The sequence below is a fragment of the Pseudopipra pipra genome, chromosome 5 (assembly GCF_036250125.1).
Source record: "Pseudopipra pipra isolate bDixPip1 chromosome 5, bDixPip1.hap1, whole genome shotgun sequence".
Lineage (NCBI taxonomy): Eukaryota > Metazoa > Chordata > Aves > Passeriformes > Pipridae > Pseudopipra > Pseudopipra pipra.
In genome coordinates, this window is record NC_087553.1 from 25,384,023 (window position 1) to 25,410,458 (window position 26,436).

The following is a 26,436-nucleotide window of genomic DNA, read 5'->3' on the forward strand; positions in this document are numbered from 1 at the left end:
GCCTGCCCCCGCCCATCCACGCGCCTGCCACGCCCACTTCGGGGAATGCCACGCCCTCTCCAGGCATTGCCCTCCACATCGCCGCGCCCACAGCCCCGCCTGGCGCCATGGAAGCTTCCAGCGCGCCACGCCCCCCCGGTGTCACGCCCCCCTCGCCGGGCCCCGCCCGCCCTCCGCGGCGCGGCGGCGGGAATTTTCTGGAGGTGGCGGCGGTGGCCGCGTCCAGTTCTGTTCTCCGCTTAGTGTTGCCGCCCGCTCGCTGTCCCCCGCCCTCGCTGCCGCGCCGTGGCCCGCGTTCCCCCTCGTGGTCGGCGCAGGCGGCCTCCGCGGGCGCCTAAAGCCGGCGCGGCGCCGCTCATTGGCGGCGGGCGGGCGGCGCGCAGCGATGGTGTCAGCGCGCGGCGCGGGGAGGCCCCGCCATGCGCCCTGTGCCCCGCGCCCCGGCCATGTCGCGCCTGCGGGGCCCGGCGCTCGCCGCGGCGCTGAGGGGCTGGCGCGGCGCCGCAGGTCAGACACCCCTCCTCCCCCGCACTGCCACACCCGCGCCCCCAGGCCCTGCCCCCGGGCCTGCGCCCTCTCCCGGGGCTCCGCTGGCGACACCTAGTTATCACTGCTCAAAGCCCCGCTTTCGCCCCTCGGTCCGCTGTCGGTGCTGCCTTCAAAACGTTGCTCTGTTTAATGCCCGCCGTGTCCTCTCGTCTCGTTGCGAGCTGCCCTGTTTGACTGCTGTGTACGTGGAGAGAAACAGTGGAGACACTTGTTTTAAACTAAGCTGCCCAAAAAGCTGCAGTTGTATTTCACCGCCTGGGTCTCCAATCAGGCATCACATAGTGAGCGCTTCGTGTTTTGACAACTGGTTGTCGTGCATAAGTGATCTTCAATTAGAGGCCAGTCATGCTGGCTCCCCCTGTAAATCCACGGTCTGTATGTTTTGCTGTAGTCCCCTGAGTCTCGGCTCCCTGAAGGGCAGCTGGTTTGTTTGTCTTATCCTTGCTTATGCTAGTGAAGACTTAATTACTGTGTGTTCTAAGAATCCAGTGCTGTGCTATGGCAACACAAATTGATTTTGCAGTAGGTGCATGGTGACAACCACTTTTCAAGACACCAAGTAGACGTTTACCCTCTGATTATCTTCTCCTTCCAGGTGCTTGATGATTTGTATCTAGGCACAAGCAGTTTTTCAGCTGCAAAAGGCTGTGGCTGAGAATTCTAAAGTTGGTAAAGTTTCTGACAATTCATGTTTCGTTTTAGCTTTTGTCTTACCATGCCCACTCCCAGCTCCCAGATGTATGCTTATGCTTGTAATTCGCTTTAAAACTTGACTGCTTTGGCTGTGTGTGGATTTGGAGGTGGGACACATAACTATTCAGTTTGGCTAATGCTGCTGTCCAGTAAGTTGAATACATAAATAGGGACTCTGGAGTATCTTTCATACAGGAAAAAAAAAATCACATTACTGTATAAACCTGTTATTTGATGATTTCTTTGCTGTTTTATTAGTAAAAAACAGAACTGGAAAGGCCTTGGAAACTGTATAGTTGTTCAAGGTGAGGGATATTTTTTGAAGATATAGTCAAGAAGAAACAATATACAGGTGTGCTTGGAGCCCTGTGGTGTTTGAGGGAAGCAAGGGAGGGAGAGCATCAAGTACCTCCTGAACACCAAGTGTATGAATTGGGATGTGCAAACCAACAGAGCTTCCTGGCTTTTCTTGCTGGATTGTTGTGTTTAGCATCTGTTCGTTTCTTTCAATCTGTTTTATGAGTATTTGATCACTAGTTGAGTTGTGTGCACATTGTTTCATAAACTATGGTGGTACACAACAGATCGAGAAGCTAAGCAGGGATATTTCTGCCATGTAAGTGAATGAATGCTACTAAAAGTCTGAAGACTGTAGTAGAATTCAGCAATTTTCTAACTGGAAGGGGTTTTCTCACCTTGACGTGATGCATTTCTTTTCCTCCAGTTTGCAAGTCATGTGCTCTCCGAAGATTTTCCATCCAGCCTGCCCAGCAGAAGAAGATTCCAAACCGGTATTTGGGCCAGCCCAGCCCTTTCACACACCCTCATCTGCTCAAACCAGGTAAGGTTTGGGCACCGTGTGAGCGGGTTATTGGTATTCATTCTTGTCTCTGCTTTTTTGAGCACATTGATTTGCTGCATCATACAGTTGTCTGGAGTTTCAGCTGTTTATGATTACCTTCATTAGGCAGTAATTATATTTAGGAACTAATTTCCTTGTCTGAGATGATACTGATTCCAAAAATAGGCTTCACGGGTTTGCTTTTTTACCTTTTTCTCGTGGCGTGCTCAGGGTCCTTACTTGGGTGCTGCAGACCTTTCGTGGCAGTGGCATTTTGGGAGCTCATTGTCCTGAAAATACATATGATTTTTATTAAGAGTGAGTCTTTTGTGCAAGCTGAACTGCCATAATGTTTCATATAAAGGTGCCATTCAGAAAAGGTGACTGGGGAGGGACATTGATAGATGGACACCACTTGTCTGAAGAATGTGCCCTCTTCAGAGGGGATTCAATGTGAGGAAAAGGGGAAAAAGAGACTTGTGACTATGAAGTTTGACAGCAACAGTGAAAAAGAAACTGAGGTTTTACATTTTTTTGAGATATAATGAAAATAGGCAGCACATAGGTATGAGATGACCACAACTAAATCTAAAAAACTCCCTAAAAATAGTTAAATATATTCAAGAATATGTCCAGGAAAACATTCTTTTCTGTGTTCTTCTTCCACAGGTGGGTATACAGGGAGAACAGATGAATATATAACCATATACTTCTATACTTAAATGTAGAATAATTCAGGTCAGAAGGAACCTCACAGGTTAACAGGTTCACCCTGTGCTCAGAGCTGGGCTTACTTCAGCATTGGATCAGGTTGCTTAGGGCACTGATTGACAGCTCACTGTAAGTGAGGCCAATCCTTTAAAAGTACTCAAAGCTGAAACAGTGGAAGTGAATTCTAGCTGCTCATTGTATTTTTCCTTTTAATAAAGGAGAGGTGTTTTCCTTAAAATAATATGACATTGTTTTATTGCAATTATTGTTTTAAAAAGCAAATGCCTTTAAGGAAAAGAGAATTTCCAGGCCTCACAGCTGGAAGACAGCTGGGATTCCCATGTTCCACCGTATTGCAGCTTCTAAAATTCGCTGGACTGTGGCAGTTAGAAAGCTGACTGGAATGCAGTGGAACATAGGAAATTTGCAGTATAATATTGCAGAATTATGAGGTCAGATTGCACTGCAGCAGTTTCTATGTTCTCTGTAATTTCCAGATCTATAGAGTAAAACAAATATGGTGGTTTTATTTCTTTGTTGTTTTGGGGGGGTTGGGGTTTTTTAAAGACTTTTACACCTAATAGGTGTTGGGAATGTAGGTTTTTGAAAAGGTCTAAAATTTAACACAAATACAGCATACATAGTTTCCTTAAATTCTTTTGTCAAGGAAAAACATTTTGGATAGAAGTTTCCCCTCCCGCTGCACTTATGCAAGAATCCACTTACAGTACAAGTCAAATGTAAATTTTTATTCTAGAATTAATACTGCATTATACATTAAAGAGGAAGAAAAGATTACTGAAGTAGAAAGTGAAAAGTATCAAAATGTAGTCTGTGTTAATATAAGATATTAGCCAACGTACTGATTAAGGCTCTTGTATTAATTTAGATCATAGTTAGGAAGTCTCACATTTTTAAAAATACATACTTCAGCTGTTGTTGGTTGTCCTTTCAACTTCAGTCTAGTTTCGGTGAGTGTCTTGATTGCTGTACTTCATATCTTTTGTGACTGGAACAGTTTAAAGAGTTCTTTCATCTAAGAGATCGTTTTTTTCGTGTCATTAGAAATATAGAATTTAACTTTGGAAAAATCTGAATTGTTAAATATTGAGAAAAGCTACATCTGCCCTGAAGAAGATCCCTTCTCTTAATCAGAGTCTGCCAGCCTGCAGTCCGTGATTTGGTTCTGCCTGGAATCTTGTGACTGGTTAGACTCTGCAACCTCTGTGTTTCTGCATGATCTCCCAGAATCTGTAACACTTGATCTGCCCCTTATGGTTTAGAACTAGTCATTTCATGAGTTGACTTAGTGTGTATTTGAACAGACATTCTAGCTTTATCTGAGGGAATTAATGCTCAACCTCAGGACACAAACTTCTGTTCAATGTCCAGATGCTGTAAAACCCATCAGTTTTAAGAGGTTAAAGTTCAGTTTGCCTCACCCCTTCCTTTTTTTTTTTTTTTTTGCATGTTTCTGTGCCAACATCCATCTGTTTTGGATTTTTATCTAAATCTACCAGGTTTGTGATTTCTGCCTTTGCACAGAAATACGTAATACAAAATCCAATTGGCTGAAATAAATTTCTATCTCCACGTGATGGAGAAGCAGTTTGAGTGAGAATGTGTTAGAGGGATAGAAGCTGAAGAGGTGCACAAGAAAGCAATGGAAAGGCTTGTGAGGGATTACAGTGAAGCCATGCACATGTAAGGCATCAGGGAGTAGCCAGGAATCAGGTTACAACTAATAGAATGTCCTAAGTGCCTTGAATTTCTCCATCTGATTTGTTTTGCATTCACAGGAGAGGTAACCCCAGGATTGTCACAGGTGGAATATGCTCTTCGCCGGCACAAACTGATGGTGTTGATCCAGAAGGAAGCCCATGGCTGGGATGGATTGGACCACACAGTGATTCTGCTATCCAACCCCACGTATTACATGAGCAATGACATCCCCTACATTTTCCACCAGGACACTAACTTCCTGTACCTCTGTGGGTTTCAGGAGCCTGACAGCATCCTGGTGCTGCAGAGCGTTCCTGGCAAAGCGCTGCCATCCCACAAATCCATACTTTTTGTGCCCCGGAGAGATCCAAAGCGAGAGTTATGGGACGGGCCCAGATCAGGCCCAGATGGGGCCATTGCTCTCACAGGAGTAGATGAAGCTTACACCATCGATGAGTTCAGGCACTTGGTGGCCAAGCTGAAAGGTAACAAAAAATAAAGGGGAAATGGGATGAGATGTGGTTTTCGGAGTCTGAATGGTATGGGTTTGGGAGGTGACATCAATTCAAGACTATAATGAACTTGAGGAGGTGCAGTGGTATTACTGTGACAAAGGCAGTTGGAAGTTCTTGTTATTTTGTTGATGGCCACCAGTGGAAATATGGTTTTCACAAAATCACAGAGTATGTTGAGTTAGAAGGGACCCACGAGGATCATCAAGGCCAACTCTTAGCCCTGACAGGACCACCCCCAAGAATCATACCATGTGCCTAAGAGCATTCTGAAAATAATAGTTTTTTCTCCCCTCTGAATTTCTTGTGCAGACTGTCATGCACATGGGTACACATCTGTGAAATGTTAAGGAACAGGATAAGCAAGAACATACTAGTGTTCTAGTCATATCTGTTTGCTGAAAGAGCCAAAACCAGATGAAGTATAGGAAACTTGAAGGTATGTTATTCACAGTAGACTTGGAAAATTATCTGTACAGGGAATTTGTTAGTCTACTCACATTTTTTTAGCTAGATGATGACTTACTCTTGAAATATGAACACTGCTATCCTCTAGAAATATTCCTTTGCATTTAACATCACTGTGTAGCCTCAGTACTTATAATCCAGGGGGAACTTAAGTGCATTATAAAACAAAGCTGAAGAACACTTATGATAATATAATAAAGGTAAGTGCTTGGGGGGTCAAACAACTAGAAAGAGTGAATTTTGGAGCTTTATGGGACCTAGTTACTTTGTTTCAAAAAAGGATATATTGAAAATAGATAAGTCACAGAAAGGGCCACAGGGATGATCAACAGTATGGAGTGTGTGAGATACATGCTGGATGAACCCACTTAGCTTGAAAAAGAGAAAACAGAAGCCAAGGTATGAGATGTGTATGGTTGTGGAAAGCACAGAGTGGGTGAGTAGGAACAATTACTTGATGGTTTTCATAATTTAAAAAAAGGACAACACTGAATGAAATGATCACATGGCAGGTTTGGGCGCCTTCTAAGTTGTAGATCACTCATGGAAGGTTTGGAATGTGAAAAATTTTTAATTCTACGGGGGAAAGATCCATGAAAAGCAGTAAATCACTGTTATGAAGATGCAGCCTTGAAATGAAGAAACCAGAAGGGGGATTCTGGGGAGCATGTGCTAAGGGAAATACTCTTTCATAAATGCCCAGCTTCTTAGACAGTTCCTGTAAGCACTTGCTAATGGTTACCATCCCCAAAGAAGGGGGCCTAGGTGGGCATCAACTGTGACTCACAATGGCTTTCCTACTAATTTCTGTTTAAAATGTTCCTGTGGGGAGAATGTGGGTGCTAACTTTCATGTTCTAAATAAATTTCCACATAGTTAAATGTGTTTGTCCTGAGTTAGTTTATCTCAGAAGGGTTGAAATAAGCAGTTGTTCCCCAAAGTGCTCTGAAGTACAGTTGATCATGACCCTGATTCCATGGGTAAAAAGGTAAATTGCCTTACATCAGTGGGGACAGGCTAAATGACAGAACAATTCAGAATGGGCATCACTGCAGTGCAATGCCTACTTAGATTACACAAGTACAACTTTGACAAGATGTGTATATTCAGTGTTGGTCTTAAACCCCATTATTTGCACAGAAGTGGTGACTTGTGAAATCTACTTGCTATGAATTGGTAATCTTCCAAACTTCGAAGAGATTGCTAGAATCCTGTGACAGTGAAAGTGTCTATATGGTCTGTCAATGCAAATTCAGAGGAAATTATTTGTCTCAAATATAGCAACAGATCTAATTTAGGAGGAATGAGTCTGTTCAGTGTGGGGAGGACATTTCTACATTTATTTTTGTCTGTGTCAGCTTTTGTTTTGTATTCCAGGTGAGTCAAACATTGTTTGGTATGACTTGACAAAACCAGTGCATACAGAGCTGCACTCTGACTACATGCAGCCACTGGCTGAGATGAAAGCTCGGAGCAAAAACCGCATCCAAGGCATCCGACATTTAGTGCAAAACCTTCGACTGATCAAATCCCCGGCAGAGATTGAAAGGATGAAGATAGCTGGACGGGTGACAGCAGAGGTAATGGGGTCGTGTGCTCTCCAGGTGAACCAGGGCATTCTGTTGATGGGGTGACATTGGTTGGAAGGATACCTTTGGTCTAATCTGTTACTGAACTGCTGTGTCTCAGCCATGGGCTGGGCTCGGCTCCCTTCACGTGACAAGGAGAAATGGGAAGGCTGCTTGGATAACCAGCTTCTCTCAATCAGTGTAACTCAAGCAAAGATAAGCCAGCAGCTGTTAGACTTTGTTTAAAAGCATTATCTGTTCAGGGGTAGCCTTTTCACTCTCTTAACAGCTTCTACTCTGCTTCCCCTCACCATTTTCTTTCCTCTCTATTCTGTTTATTTTGAGGAAACAGAATTTTTGTGGAGGCTTTGCCTATGTATGTCTCTGTATTCCCCCTTCTCCCTCAAATACCTTTTGAAATCATTTGCCATTTTAAACAAATGTGACAGATAACTCAAATGCAATTATGTTTTTGTAAATATTATCAAAATAGATAGCCAAATAGAAAAGAGAGGTACAGCTTGTCCTTCTCTGAAGGAAAAGCTGCGTAAGGCACTCATACGTGAGACAACTAAAATGCTGACCCACGGGATCAGCCTCAACCATCTAATCCTTTTTATCAAAAACTGGAGTCAATCACCTCCTAAACAGAGTTTCATGGGGAACAGATCTTAATTGGTTCTAGTCTTGACAGCACTTTGCACTTTCAGCTGCCTCTGGTGTTCTGGGCCAGCTGATCTTGAGCCTTCCTCAAAAGACAACAGGTTAAAAAAAAAAAAAAAGAGCTTCTCAAATTCAGGCTCTTTTGCTAACTGAAAGGCCCTTCTTTTTCATAGGCTTTCACAGAGACAATGTTTGCCAGCAAATCCCCAGTGGATGAAGCCTTTCTATATGCAAAGGTGAGTACTTTATAGCTGAAGGTGAGATAGAAGGGCTGGATGTTGGTTATCCTTCCAGCAAACGAGAAGTGTCCGATCTCTTTATAATGTGTCTCCCACCGTAGCACATTTCTTCTTCACCCAAATCTTGGACATGCAGAAGAGTCAGTGTGAGGAATTCTTCAGCAGTACTTCCAACACCCTTATTGAAGGAGCGTAGTGTTGTCTAAATTTGTCTGCTATTAATATGTTTTTCTACTATATTTGAATACCAAACCTCCTAAACAGTTGGAGATATAGTTATCTTATCCTATGATACAGTTCTGTTGTGCAGAATTAAAGTAGTTATAACACCTGTTTATAAAGCCTGCTTCTCTTGCCTCTAGCCTCTTACTACATCAGATTACCACAGCTATCTTGAAGCAATTTAGACACCTCTCAGTTACAAAATAAGGACTAATTGGCCTGCACATTTGGTAAGGAACTTCATGAGGAATTGCAGTGAGATGCCTGTTTGAGAAACATCAGCAGGATTTGACCCTCTATTTATTATGACATAGATGGGCCTGTGCTGATGTGGTACTGAGCAGCAGTACTGAACTGTAAAGAAAACTAATTAAAGTGTATTTTACAGATCAATTTTTCACTCTAGATCAGGATTGTAAAACATACATTGCTCCATGTATGCATCTTGGAGTGTTCTGTCCCATGTGATCTTGGTAGTTATAGAAAAGAGGTGCTATTAATATATTGAGGGTCTTTACAGATGTAAGTTCAATTCATTTCCATGCTTCCATCAGCTTCATCATTCAAGAAGGATAAAGATCTTGAGGCCTGTGGTGCCTTTTTCTTACATCTCTCAGACATCAAGGTAGTGCATGTTTTCAAACCTTCTTAGTTCAACAGTCATGGTAATAGATACTGCTGTAAATATGCTGGTACTTTGTAATTGTAAAAGACAGCAATAAAACATGACTATTGTCATGCTGACATTTAGGATCTTTGAAAATTCAGAATGTTATATGGCAAATAAGCATTATTTCATGTAAGAACAAATCCTTACCTGGATGCATGACAATGTAATGAATTTCATATGGTATTGAATAGCTTGTACCAGAAAAAGCTTCCATGACACTAGATGCAGGCTTAAAACACTCTTGAAAAGTGGATTGTTCTGTATTTTTTCTCCAGAGTTCTTGGATAATATTCAAGGCTGCTTTCATTTAGTAAACTCACTTTCCAGTTTCACTTTGTGTTGTACAAATTAAGAAAACAGTTGTAGGACATGGATTACCTAGCCCTAGGGCAGTTAATCACCTGAAACAGCACTAATGTTCTCCTCTCTGAATTATTGTTCCAGTTTGAGTTCGAGTGCCGGGCTCGTGGTGCTGACATCTTGGCGTACCCCCCTGTTGTTGCAGGTGGCAACAGATCAAACACTTTGCACTATGTGAAGAACAATCAGCTCATCAAGGTAACCCATCTACTGTCCAGTAACTTGAAATGCAGAGCTGTGACACACACGTATGTCCCCTAGCTGCTCTTTGTTTTGACTAAACGTATCAAAGCACTTAAATATAAACTGAGCAAGGGAAAGGAGTCGTGCCCTGGTTAGTTTTTCTGTCAGTGGCAGATTAACTTCTCTTCCTCTCCTCTCTGCACTTGCTGCAGTATTTCCTGAGCAGTGGAAGGCCTTGCAAACAGGGCTGCAAATAATTTAGCGAATAGGTTTGCTCTCATACCGTGCACAGCAGGGTGTGGTGCTGGGTGGGTCGCTGGCCTCACAAAAGAGAGGAGCCACTGCAGAGTTGAAGGCACCTTGGGAGATCTTCTGCTGTCACTTGCATTGCTTAGTCTTGCTTTGCAACATAAGGGGCAATAGTGCATTCCTGCTCTGGTGAAGCTGAAAAGCATTTTGGTCTGCATGTAGGCCAGCAAAGCAGGGAATGGGAACAAGGAGGAAAGGGATCAGCGTTAAATGTCAAGAGGTGGATTATATGGCTTTAGGTAAATTAATGTGTTTTGTCTTATTTTGAAGATTCTCCTTATTGAATTGAACCCTCTCCAGCTTTCCTGACAATAGACTTTTAGATTCAGATAAGTATTTTCAGGAGGAATATACTCCTGAAAATTCCCTCACTGCTCTGCTCACTTTTCAGAGGAGCATATTTTTCCTCTGTCTTAATGCAGGATGAAACTTTCCCACTAGCATTGTCTTTTCTTGAAGCTGGCATCTAGCAGACCTTGAAATGATCTGCAGAGACAAATGTACAAAAGGCTGCTTTTGGCAGAAAGAAGCCTCCTTTGTTGTTCTGTCATCCAAGGTCAGGCGTGCTGATGTAATTCCAGTTGCTTCTGTTAAAGTTGTTCGGTTAAGTGACTGTCACTTGTTTTTTTTCCAAACTATTAAGTAGGAGGTTAAACCCGTAAACTTGACTCTTTCCTTGCCTTTGTGTGCTGCTTCCTGCAGCTCTTGTTTCCAAATAGGCTAACAAAGTGTCTAATTTGGTAGGAATCTGAATGCATCGTTCAGTTCACCATTTAGCAGGCTCAGCTTTAAAGAAAGAGGACAAGAAGCACAACATAAGGCACTTACTGAACAATCAAACCACAAGCAGAATTCCCTTAGCCAATACATTGTTACTTAGCTTGTTTAATTGCTTGGAAGATGGCAGGTGCTGTAATTTCAGATTTTCTGCAATGGATTGAACCAGCTATTCCGAAAAAGTTAAAAAGTACAATTTAAATGGATAGTTAATGGCCTGTCTATTCAGTGGGATAGTGACATCTGCTCACTGGTAATTTATCTCCTGTGTATCTGTTTGTGGCACTTGACTGTACACAGTGATAATAGATACCACTGGAAGTAGCACTAACAGTGAAATTCTGCTTGTTATTCTTTCCCTGAATCTGCTAGAATTATTCCTTGTCATTCCACACCATGGCTGCTGGCACAGTCATGGATCTGTGGAGTGAATCTCTGTAATAAAGTCCCTAGATTACATGTAGTGTAAATCTATAGAGAATTTAATCCAAACTTTTTACAGATTCCACTGCTCTATTTGTTGTTAGCTTCTTTAAGGAGGGAGAGCAAAGCAGTGGTTTTGTTCTCGGCTCTTTCTCTTCCTTCTGTGTGACTTTTTGGGAGATGCATAGTCAGTGATTTAATTGTCATGTAACAGTTTTGCTGAAGTGAATCAGAGGTTCACATCTCCAAAAGCTTTTTCTTCATCACCAGACAGATTCAGAAAGATATCTTTGAAAAGGATGGGGAAGATGATTCAAGCTATTCAATAGTGCATTTACAGCAGCGATACACTGTCAGAGAAATTATTTTGCTGGGTCCTCCTATCCTATGGCAAGGCTAAATCTGTAGCGGTTAGTGTTCTTATGGATAGCTCAGAAATAAATGGTTTTTTTGCAAAACCCTTCTGGCTCAGTCACTAGCAGAGGACTTCTAGTGGAAGGAGTCACTGGTATAATTTGCAGGAGTAAGCAACTCAGGTGTCAATGGGACTGAGAGAGCAGAATAGTTCACGGTAAATGTCTTTTTGCTCCAAAATGTTTGAAAATCAGCATGGTAAAGGTTCAGACAGTAGATAAGCATAACAGTCAGAGACTACCTCACAGAGAAACAATCCAACTGGAATAGCCTGTTTAAAACCAGTAGCACCTGGGGTGTTATTCTGCAACAAGAATTCACACCTCTGCTACTGCTTTGTGAAAATAAGTGCATAACCTCCTTTCCTGCTCTCAGACAGAAAAATATCAGTTCAATTAATAGCTGGGCTGACCCACACAGCATTTTTTCTTGTTATTCTGCAGGATGGTGAACTGGTCTTGTTAGATGGTGGATGTGAATTGTCCTGCTATGTGAGTGACATCACACGTACCTGGCCTGTCAATGGAAGGTATGCCACAATAAGGTTTTTTGAAGAACACTGAGAAGCTCTTAAATAAGTGATGGATGGAGTGTATGTGTGTTTAATCTCTGTGTGAGTAGTTTTAACGTGTCCCATTCTGTGGTTCTTCAAAGTAATCAAATATAAACTAATCTTTCAGCATGAGAAGCTGTGTTCTCCACTGCCTCATTAATTACTACATGAATATGGGTGATCATTGCTATTTTCAGCTATTACAGCATGCTTAAAGTGCAGAGAGGGCTTTTTTGTACATTTAGCTGTGGCTGACTCCAGTTGTATGTGAGAAAAAAGGAGTCTTAGTTGACATGTACATAGCTCTGTCAGTCATGAAATTGCTGGTGCGATATCTCTGTGTTTGTGTGTTTGTGTCCTGTATTTTCTTTTTCCTGCAGTAGCTTGGCCTTGCTTTTCTTGGGGGTTAGGTTCTCAGCTGAGAAACCCTGCCTCTACACGGTGTATTGAAGGGCGTGTTGCAGGGATGCTTTGTCTGGCCTTTCATATAAGGAGACAGTTGCTTTGCTTTCTGACTTTTCCTGCTCCAACGTTGCACTGAATCTGTCCCAAAGATGCGTTCTGAGTAGCAGTTTAATTGTGAGATATGTCCTTTGTTCCTTCTCAATGGTCTTCAGGTTCACCGAACCCCAAGCAGAACTATACCAGGCTGTCCTGGATATCCAGAAGTCCTGCTTGAGCCTCTGCTCTCCAGGCATGAGTCTGGAAAATATCTACAGCCTCATGCTGAGCCTTATTGGACAGAAACTGAAAGAGTTGGGTGTCCTAGAGAGCAGCATCACTGACAGCCATTTCTTCAAGGTACTTGAAGATTTTTACTCCAGTTTACCCTTACTAAGCCTGATTATTTTCTCCTTGGGTAGTGTTAGTTGCTTTAGTTTGAGTCAGGAATGTGTTTTTGAGATGTCTTCTAATTTTTGCCACACACTGTGCTATAATTCATGTTGTGGGCTGGTCTCAGCACAGGTCTGGATTTCTTTCAAGACAGGACTAAACTTGGAGATGCGTTTCAACAAATTAGTCTGAAGTAAACCCTCAGTCTTATATGCACATAGTGTGAATATTTGTTCTCGGCTCTTGCTCTCACTCTGCAGATGCATTCCCATTGCTCTGCATTATTTGCCATTTTGCAGATTCAGCTTTAGACCACAGTCTGAAGGGAACTGTAGGGACATAGGTGCTAACACAGAATTCTGGGTCCAGGACTGGCTGCAGGCAGTTATTTGTAGTTTTCTGATCTGTTTAACATTGCATAAATCTGCAGTACCACCAAAAGGTGTAGCCCATTCTTCTCAGTCATTCCACCTGCTCCCTCTTCTGCACCATTTTGTGTCAGTATTGGGATTCACCTGGTAAACAAGACTGGGAAACTCGCCTGCCTTAGAGCTGAACGTAGGGATAAATAAGATTGGTTTGCAGTTACATAAGTTTATCCAGTCACACCCACTGCAAACCTGCATGATTGCTGATGCCAGTACAGGAAAGACGGCAGAACCAGGTGACCGCTTTTGGCAGCCGGACAGGTTCCTGCCGGATTTAATTGTCCTACGGTGCCGGTGCCATGGCAGCGGCGGAGGCTGCCGTGCCGTATTCCCTCGGCAGGTGGCAGCACAGCCAGACGGGAGCGGCGCCTGCAGCTCAGTCCTCTGGGAATGGGGAGTGTGGGGAGGGAGGAATGAGGAGGGAGGAATTAGCTCTTTGATTCCCCCTCAGTAGGGTGGGTGATTAGGATAGTGCGGGGGGAGGCGGTATCTGTGCCCTGTAGAGGTGGATTAAAATCGTGCTGTAGCTACGTGAAATCGGCACAGCGTTTGCTCTGCCGTGTGTAGGACCTCACTTTGCCACAGCACGGAGCAGCTGTATCCGCTGCTGCCGTTGTCAGGGTGGGCTGATGGAATCATGCAGGGCTTGGACGTTTAAGGAATAGAAAGGGTTGGGGCAGCAGAGCTCAGCGCACTGAAAATTGACGTCTTTCCTGACATGCTGAGATGGAGATGGGCTTGGGCTGTTCTTTTCAGCGAGGGGGAAGGGCAGTCTGCAATGTGCTCATAATGGCCAACTGGTACTGGTGGGTTTTGGGGGCCATCCAGTTCTGGTAGCTGTAAGGCAGTCCCTGGTGATCTGGTCATGACAGTAAGACTGCTAGTTAAGCACACGAGTATTCTGTCTCTTCTTCCTATCTTTTTTGTTGGAACGAGTTGGGCTGTGTTTAACTGCCTCTGTGACACCTGTTCTGTCTTCTGCTAGGCTGTCCGCAAGTACTGCCCACATCACGTGGGCCATTACTTGGGCATGGATGTTCACGATACCCCAGATATATCCCGGTCACTCCCGTTCCAGCCAGGCATGGTGATAACCATTGAACCAGGTAACAAGACATGCAGTCAGTGGTGGACAAAAACATGCAACACTGAGGATAACAGTATTGCTTTCAGTGTTTAGTTGGTACCTCAGACCAAAGCTTTCAGGTTCTTTCTGGTGAAACTGAAAATTATTACAGTATTGGAAAGCCTTAAGTTATTCCATTCCCAAAGTCATTACAGTATTAGAACACCTCATTTCCTTCCCAAACACGGAAAAGGTGGAAGTAGACTCAGGCAGCAAAGTATTGTGGAGCACAGATGCAGAAAAGCAGGGTTGGTTTGCTTGTACTGTGTTCTGTGTTCCTGAGACTGAACCTCTACCATCGCTGGTGGTATAAGTCTCAAGCATTACAATCTGCAATTACAGGCATTCACAACTTAGTTTTGCAAATTGGGCATACTGCAATGAATCTTTCTTTTTACTTGTCACTGTATTTGGAGCTGTCAGCTTGAAACTGATATTTAATGCTTAGGTCTTCTCTCTCTCTATTCAGACCATTGTTAAAATCATCATTGTGAATGTGACATTGAGACCAAGAAGTGCAGAAAGGCCAGGTGTAATTGTGGAAGTTTTTATTAATGTGCTAATGTCCGAGGGCACAGAGGGACACTTTCCTTCCTTTGCCCACCAACAGCCATGAGTGAGGAGAAAGACAGTAACTTGCCATATTAAAAATTTTTGGGATCAAATGTTATGTTACTGAAAATCCAACCCTGTTCTCATGGTGATGCAGTAAGGGAAAGGTCTTGTTCTGGAGAGTGTTGTGTGCTTTAATTCCCTTTCTTCTTTCAGGCATTTATATCCCTGAGGATGACATGAGTGCTCCAGAGAGGTTTCGTGGCATTGGTGTGCGCATTGAGGACGATGTTGTGATAACAGAGGAGGCACCTCTTGTCTTGTCTGCTGACTGTCCCAAGGAGATCTACCACATCGAGCAGATCTGTGGCCGCAGCTCATGATGCCCCTTCTCTGCCTCTTTCATCCTCCTCAGGATATGCAGCCCTCCAGGGATGCAGGTCCCTGTAACTGGCTGTAGTTGTCAAGTGATGGAGGGCATTGACAGTTGATGGCTGTTTCCAGGACTGGGGCTGGACAGTGGGGTGTAAAAGGCATGGGTACTGAGGGATGAAAAAGCAAAGCAACCTTTTCTGTATGCATTTTTCTTCTGATTTGTGCTGATGTTGAGCTGTTATAGGACATGGGGGTGGATTCATCCCTCTCCTTTGTGGATCCATGTGTTCTGGTCCTGCTGGGGGTTTGAATTTTTTCAGTGTCAGCAGCAGGGCTTCTGCTTGGTCCCTCTCCAGATGCATAGGTACAATTGCTGAGACCAGGGCCCCGTTTTTTCCCATTCAGCAGTAGTTCACAACAGTCAGATTCTAAAAATAAAGCTTTGATAAATGCTGGTTTGGGATAATAAAGTGTCAGACAGATTTGATTTTTATAGAGGAGGGGGTTTGGTAATCAGGAAGATGGGTTTGGTGGAGAGGTGGTCTTCTCTGAAGCCTGTGGAGAATGCTTTTGGTATTTTAAGGATAAGGATGTGTTTGGGCCTTGTTCAGGCATATGCAAAAGAGGCCTGCAGTAGGGAAAAACACCTTGTCTGGTCTTTCAGCTTATTGGAGTGTTTGATAATTTCAGAAAGGCTGAATGCTCAGGCATTTGGACATACCCGTTCTTACTGTCTTCCACATTCCCTTCTTTCTGTCCCAAAGGTCCATTCCTTTCTTCTATTCTGAGTCCCTGTCTACCCTAGGAAGCAGGGCCATGTTGGCTGTGCTGGACTCCACTGGTGAGCTGCTGGCTGTCACCTAGATGTGAGGTGTCCAGTTCTGGGACAGTCACAGCACCTTTCTGGTTTATGCTTACTGTATGCTGAAAGTGCCAGCAGCTTCAGCAGTGTGTTTTTGAAGAGTATGTCCTATGGTGAGTGTCAAGTCTTTACACAGCTTTTATGTGGAATTTAATGGAATTTAAAGTAATTCTCCTTTTCAGAACTCTGAGGGCATGATCACAATTGCCTTTTGGGTTTTGCCAAGTGCTCTGTGATAATACTTTTGAGGCAGCTGCTAATATGATTAGGGGCTGGGCTAGATAAGGAGTAAAGAGGAGAGTTGTCTACCCTCAATATCATCACCCAGTATTACCACCCAGGCTATTGTTTGCCTCTAGTAAATACATCTACTAGAGGCAAACAGGGCATCTGTGTATTTACTGAAAATATTTTGACAATCAACTATTTAACATGTCTGAAAAATGCTTCTCATCAGTGCATCTCCTGTTATTTATGCTTGCTGCTGCATCACCTTACTTCCTTTCTGATGGTAGCTTTCAGTGCTTTTCATCTGTTATTCTAAATTTTCTTTTTCTCTTCTTTTCCTAGATTGTCTGTTTTTGACCCACTGGAGTGTCACTGCTTCCTAATCCATTTTACTTTCTTATCAACGTTGCTACCTCTTCCCCAGTTTGCCCTAATTCCCCATAGTGAATGTAGCCAGAAGCATGTGGGGAAGGTGGTCAGGGTTCTGGAGTTTGATCTCTGGCTCTGATGCTGTGTGATCTCTAGTGAAATCTGTGTGCTGTTCTGGGGTTTGTTGTTGGTTTTTTTTGTTCTTTCCTGTGTTTCATTTCACTTAGTGAAGGCCAAATGGACAGTGTCTTGCATCTCTCATTGCAATTTGATGGGAGCTGGGTGCCCACACAGGTTTGAATTTTGGCACCTGAAAGGCAGCCAAGACATGCCATAATTGTATTTTCTAAACATGACAAAAAGAAATGCTTTTACAGGGTTTAGTGTATCAAGTTTCACCTAGTTAAGAGGATCTGCTAATCTTTGATGGTAGCATTTGCTAAATATTCAGGTGTTGCAGTGATAGGTACAGTGTAAACTGTTAGAAGGAAGGCTTGCTAAGTGTGGACACAGACCCGATGAATACTTTTGATGAATACTTTCTGATCTGTAACATTTTTGTTGTTCCAATTACACCTGTTAGAGCCATATCAACTGGGCCAAATAGTGGGGATTTTGGAACTATGTAAACAGCTTAAAATAAATTAATCTGAGAGCTACATGTGTGTGCTGGTCTGCACATCTGCCCATATACCTAACAGAGTTAATAATTGTACTTACTGTAAATAAGCCTTTTAAGTACATATTTGAAAAGGTTATTTTTAAAATAAATTTGTAGAAAGTCATTTCTCAGACCATCAAGTTGCATGGCTGTTGAATAGATATAAGTACCTCCAGAAAAAGCATTATTTTTCAGGGAGATTTATAAATTACCTGTATCTTGTCTTGGACTTGAAATAACATTGCCAAATGTAGGCACACACAGATTCCTACTCCTCTCAGGAAAACCCTGCAACTTGTGAACACCAGTAGATCTTACGAACGCTGTAGATGAATGTTTCTGTCAGTAAAGAAGCGTTTGTGGCTCTGCTGAGTGGGGAGTAATGGATCTGCTATGGCTGCTGTGCCTCACTGTGCTGTGACTGATTTAGGCCGTGCATATTCTGTAATTCTTCCTTTGGTATCATGGTCTGTAATTCTTCCACTGTGTTCAGCTATTTCTTCAGCATAAACCTCTGCTGTTCTGAATCTATTGTTCCACGTAAAGAGTGCATTTTGCACAAGGTAATAAATCTACATCCCATGAACCTAAGTTTTTGAAGGCCTTTTCTTGTTGCAGAGATGAATAATCTGGGACTTACACACATGCTGCAGTGTCCCTTGAAAACAACAAAGCCTTCAACATTTTAGATGACCTTCATCAAGAAACTCTAAAGAACCCCTTCTCTAGCTGCAGACGAGGCACATACCTGTGGTGTATCTCCCCTGTTGCTGATTCCATTCTGCCAGACTTACTGTCTGCCTCTGCCACAGAAGAGATTCCTCAGTCCAACCACTTGGGTGCAGGAGCAGCTCTCAGTGGCGGCACAAGTCGACAGCTGCCTGATGAGGGTGTTGGTGGGATCACTGGGAGCGAAAGAGAAATTGAGGTCTGCGCAAGTTCACTTGGGGACAGATTTTGTTTCAACTACGGCACAAGTCTTAAGGGCATCAGAGTATGAGAGAAAATGAGAGCCAGCCATCCCTATGGAGAAACTGCTTTGCTTCCAGAGGAAGCCTGAGAGACTTCTGGCTTTCCTGTTTCACCACTTACCAGGGGACTGCTTTGCCCTGCAGAGAACTGGTGAAGTCCTGTTGTTAAAATACAATCTGAGCAGAGGTACCAATTTGCAGATATGCTTCTGTCCTAAGAGTGGAAAGAAATTTGGCATGTAACACAATTTGGCACTCTATCTCTTTTAGAAAAATAAAGTATGTTTTTCCTAAAAGTGCATTCATTATTTTGCAAAGGAACCTGATGGTGTAGGAAGTAGCAAACCGAGGGAGCACAGTGAGGAGAATGGAGGTTTTGGGGAATGTACAATGCAATAAGAGAAGAATCAGGAGAAGGCTGCGATTTGGAGCTGCAGGTATGTGTGCAGGGGGATGGGAGAGCAAGGAGAGAAAAACAGGGCATAAAATGGCTATTCAGTATGTTGTCAGAATGGTGCAGTAACTCCAGAAAACTGGTTATGCTGTTTTGTAACCCTGATTGATTTGTCCTACTCAGGAGGGAGGAACAAAGGAGTCAGATTGTATTGATGAACTTGGTCTTAACAGTTAGTTTAATTATTTCTTTTAAAAATCAATAGAATTATCATATGAGAAAGTTTTCTGCAGTTTTGTGTTATTGATCATGTGTCATATTTTAAATAATGTGAAGGGGAAAAAGTATGTTTCTAGGCAAAGTCTTCATTATGATGGAGGGAGCAAGGCTGAGGTTACATGCTCTTATGCTACCCAAATTACTGCTTTGGAAATTGAGTAATTACTCCCAGGAGAACTACCATAAAGCAAAAAGAGATAGGGCTAAACTTGGGGGAAAAAAATCTATACGAGATAAATGACAAAAATGTTTTAATTATGAGGAGATATTTAATACTTTGTGTAATTGAATAACGAAACTCTGCACTGCAATAAACTGACAGTTTTTAATTTCTTTGAAACTGAGTTGTGCAGTTGGGCATCTCTTCATTAGTATGCAGATCTAAACTGCATTTAAGTTTATAATTCCGACATCATTACAGCACCTCTGTTAAACCTGCTCCCTACATGCATCCTCATCCTCTGCTTGATTAGAAATCATTGTTTGGACACTGTCACAATGCTGGCTCCAGGAGTGGGTCTGACTTATAAAATACGTTGTGTTTCAGAGGTATAACAATAAGTTACATTCTGCTTTAAAATGTATAGTTGAAATGGTCAGTGAGGCACTATGGGCTCAATGACACTCAATTTCTCCTCTCAGGTCCTTTCTCCTTCTCAGAGTCTGTTTTGCTGCCTTAATTGCTGCCAACTCTGAGCCTTCCTACCTAGCAGCCAGTGGAGCAATGAACCCTTGTTTTCCTGGGACAGCTTGGGCCTCAGCCCACCTGTTTCTCTGAAGCATCACCCGATATTTGGCTACCCAAAACCAGGCTCTTCAGAAGACAGGCAGAAAGGAAGAAGGAAGAATTTGCAGGTCCTCCATGTGTGTTACCTTCACTTGCTGACTCATACCATGTATGCCTTTTAACTATCATGACAGAGTTATCCATTAACAATGGCAAAGGAAACAAATAATTCCTGTCTGGGTAAGCCTGATGAAGAGATTTTTGAACAAAAAGTTAACAGGCAAGTTGGCTGTAGAGCCAGGAGTGAGAATGACTGTTATAGGCTTCAATATGTTCCTTCCGAGGGGGGAACACGCTGGGGAAACAAGTAGCACTGCAGAAGCAATGTGCAGTATTGGTTTGGGAGCTTTTTGCAAATGCTGGTCTCAGACATGCTGTGGTGGGCCAGAACTGACAGTGGTTAAAGCTCTGTATTGGGTTTTTTCCTCTCAAGACCATGAAGAGCCTGCAGCTTTTTAAGGGAATCTCAGTTTTTCATGAGTCAGGCAGGAATATCATGGCAGCAGAAGTTGAGAACACTCAGCCTGTGGTTCAACTAGAAGGAGTTGGCATTAAAGCAAAAACTTCTGGAAATGCAGCTCTTTCCAGGGAAATAGGCTCACTGCATTTTTTTTTTTTGCTGAGTAAATCAGGCCAATGAGAACAATATTGCATGAGAGGGAGAGAGGCTCAGCTTCTTTTTATTCCCAGCAGAGCAAGGCTTCTCCCTCTGTGCACCTTTTGGAGATTAATGCAAAATGGGATAGGCCACTGATCCAAGTTAAGATTAAGCATTCTGACTCTTGTACCAGGAAATAGTTAGCAGATGTCAGATAATCTCTTATCATGTGAATATTTTACTCAGAGAAGTACTGCTTTAAGTTTGGGCATAATATACTTTGCTTTTTTAGTCTAATTTGCACACAGAGTGTAATATATAACATCAGTTTTGCCTGTGGGAGCTATAACCAACATCTCTGTAATTAACAGTATTACATCTCAGTCATGTACACGTAGCAAATACAGTCATTCAGAGAAAGCACGGTTGTTAATGGCACAGCAGGGGTTGGGGTTTAAGTTTTCTCGATGCAGGTCTTGTTCCAGGCTACAAAACCTGGTGTTCCTGGTACTGCCTGTGAACACTCTTTCTTTTTTCCTGTTGGCAGACCAGCCATTTTTATTGAGTGGCCTCTGCGGAGTTGTAACTTGCGTTGACATTTCTGTGCTGTTGTCCTAATGTGTCATCAGGATCTGCTTAACGTTTTCAACATTGCTTCTTGGATAGACAAGGTTTGATGAGGCATCAGGGATTAGGAGAGTTCTGCTGGGGAGCCAGGTCTGGCTGGCTCCTCACGCACCGTGCGTGTGCTCCGTCAGCCCAGCTGCACATGTCTTCCCGTTCTCTGAGGGACAGAGAGGCATGGCCCCAGTCATGGCTCAGGAATCTCCAGTCCTTGCACCCTCATGCAGCTGCACCTGTCAGGGAGGCCTTAAATCTCCAACTGTCCTTCTGCTGTTCCCCCTATGGACTTGTAGAGGTACCAGCCTGCAGCCGAAAGCCGTAGCCTCCAGTGTGCTTGTTGCACTGACTTGTCAGATTCCATGAGGTGCCGCTGAGGTTCCTATGATGCACTGCGGATATCTGGTATGTATATTGCTTTCTAATTTATGCTTTGCACTGTTCTTTTTTTCCAGGAGATGAGCTATTTAACAGCTACATGGGTGTTACTGTGGTGACTGTAACCAGGCAAAAACATGCTGTTCGTATTGAGATAATTCTACATTTGTGGACTCAGATATGATTAAGAGGTTTTTAAAGGCTTGCTCTATTCTTTGCTCTTCCCAGCAGAACACAGATAGGTTTCTCATGAACTTTCAGTCACACACCATGAAGTAGAAAGGTATGATTCATCTTCAAAAACATGTGTGTATTAATATCTATATACAAACACCACATATTAAGCAAACAAATGTTGTGACTTGTAGCTATTTAGATATTTAGAAGATATTTTGTCCAAGCATAATTAAGATTGTTTAGATATTTGACTCTTAATTTCTTTGTTCTTTAATTGGATTTCTTATTAAATTTAATTTTACCCTAGAATTTTCAGGGTTTATAATTCTTAGGGTTTGAATAATTGCATTATGTCTGTCATATATTTTACTGTAAATCACTGCCATGTAGCCTTAACTTTGCTTCCATCTTCAGTGGTTTTTTTTTTTCACTTTTGTTGTGTAATTTCCGTGCACCATGAGGCTTTTTGAGGAGACAGTATTCTGTGATTCTCACTTGAGGAGTGCCCTTCCAAAAGAAGGTGTGAATGTGCTATCTGAAAGATGTGATTATTATTCTTGAAATTTAAAACTGTAAACTGTGTGAGTTTTGAACCCAAGTGCATCATTCTAACTTAGATTCTCAGAGAAATAAAATAGTACAAGTGTAGCAATTAATGGGAAGAAGGATTGTAGTGCAAACCTGAATTCCTAATATCCTGATAACTGTAAATTAATCTTGGCAATTAGATATGAAAGCTATTTCCCTCCAGTGTGCAACTTTCTCTGCAAGTTTAGTGAATGTTAATAATAAATTAGAATGTAAATAATAAGAAGACCAATAAGCTGTTTCTCTAAGCTCATTTTGGACAAGGAGGGAGAAGGACGAGGTGGAGAATGGTTTCTTTCAGTCATTTGCTCCAGCTGTTAACCACCCCATCATCAGAAATCTATGCACCTTTTTTTTCCTACCCCCATAACAGGCATTATAAGGAGGATAAGGACCAACTTTATATGTTTAATGAAGAGCTTGGATAACTGCTCTGGGTTCAGTTTAGCCTCGACAGTGGAACTGTGACTGTATTTCTGTAAAAATGTCTAAAACTCTGAAATTCATTCTCATTTCTCGGAGTCCCCAGAGCTGCACAACAGGGCTATTCACACTTTAGCGAGGAAAGCAAACCCAGAAGGACAAAGAACCAGAGAGGAAAGGAAGAAAATGAGCAATGAAGAGACGTGTGTGTTGCATGACTCTCCTCTGGTAGAAAAGATCTTGGACGTGTACATACACACAAAAGAAAATCAAGTCTTTCAGTAAACAGTCCCATCTCCTTTTTATTCTTTTTTTCCCTAGTACTTAACATAATCTTTGGGTGTTTAAAAAATTAAATATAATGATACAAAAGGGGCTGCAAAGTGACTCCTCTGGACCTGGATCCATACTACACTGGAACCTGCCCTGCCTGCCCCTCTTTTTGCCATCACAGTTGTTCCCTTAAAATCAGCAACTATGAAGGACATGAGTGTAGTCCAGACATTATCCAGGTCTTCCATTTATTCCCTGAATTACTTGGCTTCACAGATCTATGGCTACTCATGCCCATACAAAGTGGAAGAAAAAATCCAAACCTGAAGAGTAATTAGAAAGGAGAGAACTGAGTAATCCTGTGAATTGGTGTTGCCTGTTGGGTGACATTCTGAATTCAGGATCTAGTGTTTCAGAAAGAAACATTCTTGTCTGTGTTCTGTTATGTTTGATCACTTTAACCACCACAACAGGAAAGGTCTTCCCTTAAAATCCCCAACTTCTGTTTGTTGTTCTTGCTTCACATTTGAAATCTAACAGGCACAAAACAAATTTCACATACTTCCAACTTTCTTCCATCCCACTTGGTATATTTGTATTGATCCAGCTACAGTATATTTAACAGGTGACAAACATACTCTGGCAGAGATGTTTTCATCGTATCGTCTGATATTTTCAGAACATTTCCATTGGAAAGCTTGTTCCAGACCATACGCTGGAAGATGTGAATGCCACTGAGCGTAGTTAAAAGAAGGGGTGACCTTTTACAGGATCCATAACCTGGATTTGCTCTGAGAAAATTTTGGGGAAGGTCTGGAGAAGACTTGACACAGGCAGCCTGTCTCAACTCCAGGCACTGACCAGGAGGATCTCTCTGTGAGAACTTTATTCTACACCTGGAGAAGAAGGGCTGTGAGCCCATGTACACCCACCATGTGCTTTTCTGCACCCTTCCCATTTCAACTCCAACAGGGGGAAGCACATACACCCTTACTTTCCTCTCTTCAGTAATTAATCCAAGAGAAGTGCCTATATCACACAGCAATTGCAAACTGAGCACACAGTGATGGACAATCTCTGTTGCTTGTTTGAACTCACTATCTCCTCTATCTTTTCAAGTCAGTCGTGCCATCATTTTGCTCTCCATGTGCCTCACTCCATTTTGAATTTTGCTCTTCAAGCTCTCCTAATCAGTCTCTCATAACCTGCTTGCACACAAATCATTATTTCATTTTACCGAGAGGTAACTGGACTGATGATAATATTTAATCTGTTTCAGGAAGTTTTTAGAGGTCACCAGCATCAAGGAACAACAATTTGCCTTAGGCCATTTATTAAGCGTATTATTTTTTCAGTAGAGTATTATTTTACTGCAAAATAGAAGAATTCTTGAAATTTATGCTTGTTGCAGACATCATGTCCTCTTCCCCAACTTTGAAATAGTTACATAAACCAGAAGATTAAAAACATTTTTTATGATAAAAATCTGGGCAAGGAAGAAGTTGATTCTTTATTTCTAGCTTTTTTATTCAATAAAGACATTTTAAAAAAGAATAGCATTTTAAGCAGAAGATTAACTCATTTACAAAAGCTAACAATATGAATTGCAATTAATTTTGTAACTGTTTAATATATAAAATTTTTAAAGCATCCTTTTCACTGCTCCCAGGTATAAAATCTTCTAAATAAATAGATGAGATTACTGGTCTTGAACCGGCATGTTCCAGTCTTTGACTGGAAGTGTGATTTCTGTACAGGCTGCTATTGCACGTCATTCCCTCAGCTGATCTTCACAAAGAGGCCAGCCGAAGTATTGCTGAGCCTGTGGAAACAGAAACAAGTATTTCCACTGTTATCCCAGCAATGTTTTAGTTGTTAGGAAAGGACTTTTGCTTCCATGAATTCCAGTCCTGATGGAAGTGACTGATGTTCTCTGTCATACTCTAATGAGTATTTGAAATATTAAATATTAATGATGCATTCAAATCATGGAAAAAATTTCTTCCAGCTGATCTGGCCTCTGCTTTACTTGAAGGATTGCTCTCCATGGGGCTGGGGCTGTGCTAGTCAGGTGCCACAGGGCAAGAGGCTCTCTACGAGCTTTTGGAATGGGGGCAGAAAGAAACGTCCATTCTGAGAGAGCACAAGGTCTTTCTCGCACACCTGTATGGATGTGATAGTGCTAATGGCAGAAGCCACAATTCCCTTTTTAATTAAAACACTCAGTGTTACAATAAAAAGTCTTTAAATAAATAAATAAAATAAAAATAACTTTCTTCAGTTATTCTGCAATTTTAGTTAAAATAAACTAGTGCTAAACTAGGGTTTACCCTAATGCATGCAGTGTTCATGGAGAAATGCATTATCCTTTTGTTGGGCAGTTTGTATCTTCTGGGGGGAAAAGAAAGATTTGACCCTTGACTGCTTTCCATCAGTTTTCTGTGCCTCACGGTAAATTGAAAAAAAAAAAAACAACCTTACTTCTTTTATATACTCTTTCCCTGACCATTGAGAGATTGAAATGTCCTCAATGTAAGTTCAAAGCCGACATATATGTACATACTGTGCCTTGCACACCAAGTCTTTTCCGTGTGATTTGAATAAAGCATTCAAAATACTGTAGAACCATCTGTTAAAAAATAATATAAATGGCATTGTTCACAGCCGGTCTATAGGAGCCCTTCAGACTTGTGAGCAGTCCACTGCATGGCCATAATGTTTAGAGGATGAAAAAGCAGTTGTACTACTCATATTCAGGTTCCCTGAACTTAAACTCAGAGGCAATTTATACCAGGTGGAACAGAGGACTTGCTTTCATCTCAGAGAAACATATCCTTGAAAATTGTATGTATACTTTGGTGACAATATGCCTGTGAATCAGGAAGAGAGAAAAAATTTGAACTTTGAAAATTTGTATATATCTATTATTTCTTGACCTGGAAATAGTTTGATTTTTTTGTTTGTTTTAAGTTTTGAATAGTTTTGAATTTGCAGAGGGATGGTTTCTGCAGAGTTCCCTGGTGTTAGTTACATTAGCATTTTATAGGCTGCTAATGTAAACTCTTGAGCTTTCATGGCTCTCAGTATTAGCTTTTTAATATAACACAGTTCATATTGGCTCTTATTGCTGTTTAATTTAGGTTGTGTTTTTTATGTGACTCCTCAGCTGCAAGGAACATGGCCTACACTTGTTGGAAAATTTTCTTGTCTGTGTAAACCTGCTACTGATGTTCTTTTTTTCCTTGCATATTGTAAAACTCTAAGAGCTAAACTTGCCTGTATTTGTCATGAAGATCAATTATTCTATACAGCAAACCCAGATCTCATATTACAGGTAGGAACCCAGAACTTTTAGATAGCAAATGGAAGTCTCTTCCACCTTTGTACCATTATTTTGGTTGTTCCTCAGATTCAGAAATCCATAGCTGAATTGTCTAAATAAATTATTTTAGCATATAGCGCTCCGTATTCAAAGGATACATGTAAATAATTCCCAGCCAAATGTTAGTTATTGGCTTCTAAGTTAATGCACTTTTTGAAGTGATCCTAGTATCCCTCTTCTCTTTCGGGCATCTGAAATTGTTCAAAGCAACATGTGGTTTCTCACCCTCCTATAAGAAAAACATAATTTCTAC

The 26,436-nt window shown here is 42.0% G+C and overlaps 1 protein-coding gene across 2 annotated transcripts; it reads left to right on the forward strand.

Annotated features, from left to right (window-relative positions):
- The first annotated feature begins 359 nt into the window (after positions 1-359).
- On the forward strand, positions 360-17,898 carry XPNPEP3 (X-prolyl aminopeptidase 3). 2 transcript variants are annotated; one of them, XM_064656696.1, is made up of 10 exons: positions 360-507; positions 1,967-2,083; positions 4,594-5,001; positions 6,874-7,076; positions 7,901-7,963; positions 9,303-9,416; positions 11,768-11,853; positions 12,495-12,678; positions 14,125-14,245; positions 15,034-17,898. In XM_064656696.1, the coding sequence occupies exons 1-10, from the start codon at positions 420-422 to the stop codon at positions 15,198-15,200; spliced, it is 1,551 nt and encodes a 516-aa protein (XP_064512766.1). In that variant the 5' UTR covers positions 360-419; the 3' UTR covers positions 15,201-17,898. The 2 variants fall into 2 exon arrangements, with proteins under 2 accessions (XP_064512766.1, XP_064512768.1); XM_064656698.1 differs by lacking the exon at positions 360-507 and adding an exon at positions 558-730.
- Positions 17,899-26,436: the final 8,538 nt, after the last annotated feature.

What these genes read in the sequence shown, in the direction of transcription:
- XPNPEP3 (XM_064656696.1), top strand. Translation starts at nt 420, where the DNA reads ATGCGCCCTGTGCCCCGCGCCCCGGCCATGTCGCGCCTGCGGGGCCCG. An exon ending in CTTGGTGGCCAAGCTGAAAG is followed by an intron (nt 5,002 to 6,873) that starts GTAACAAAAAAT and finishes TTTGTATTCCAG; the next exon opens with GTGAGTCAAACATTGTTTGG. An exon ending in AAGCCTTTCTATATGCAAAG is followed by an intron (nt 7,964 to 9,302) that starts GTGAGTACTTTA and finishes TTATTGTTCCAG; the next exon opens with TTTGAGTTCGAGTGCCGGGC.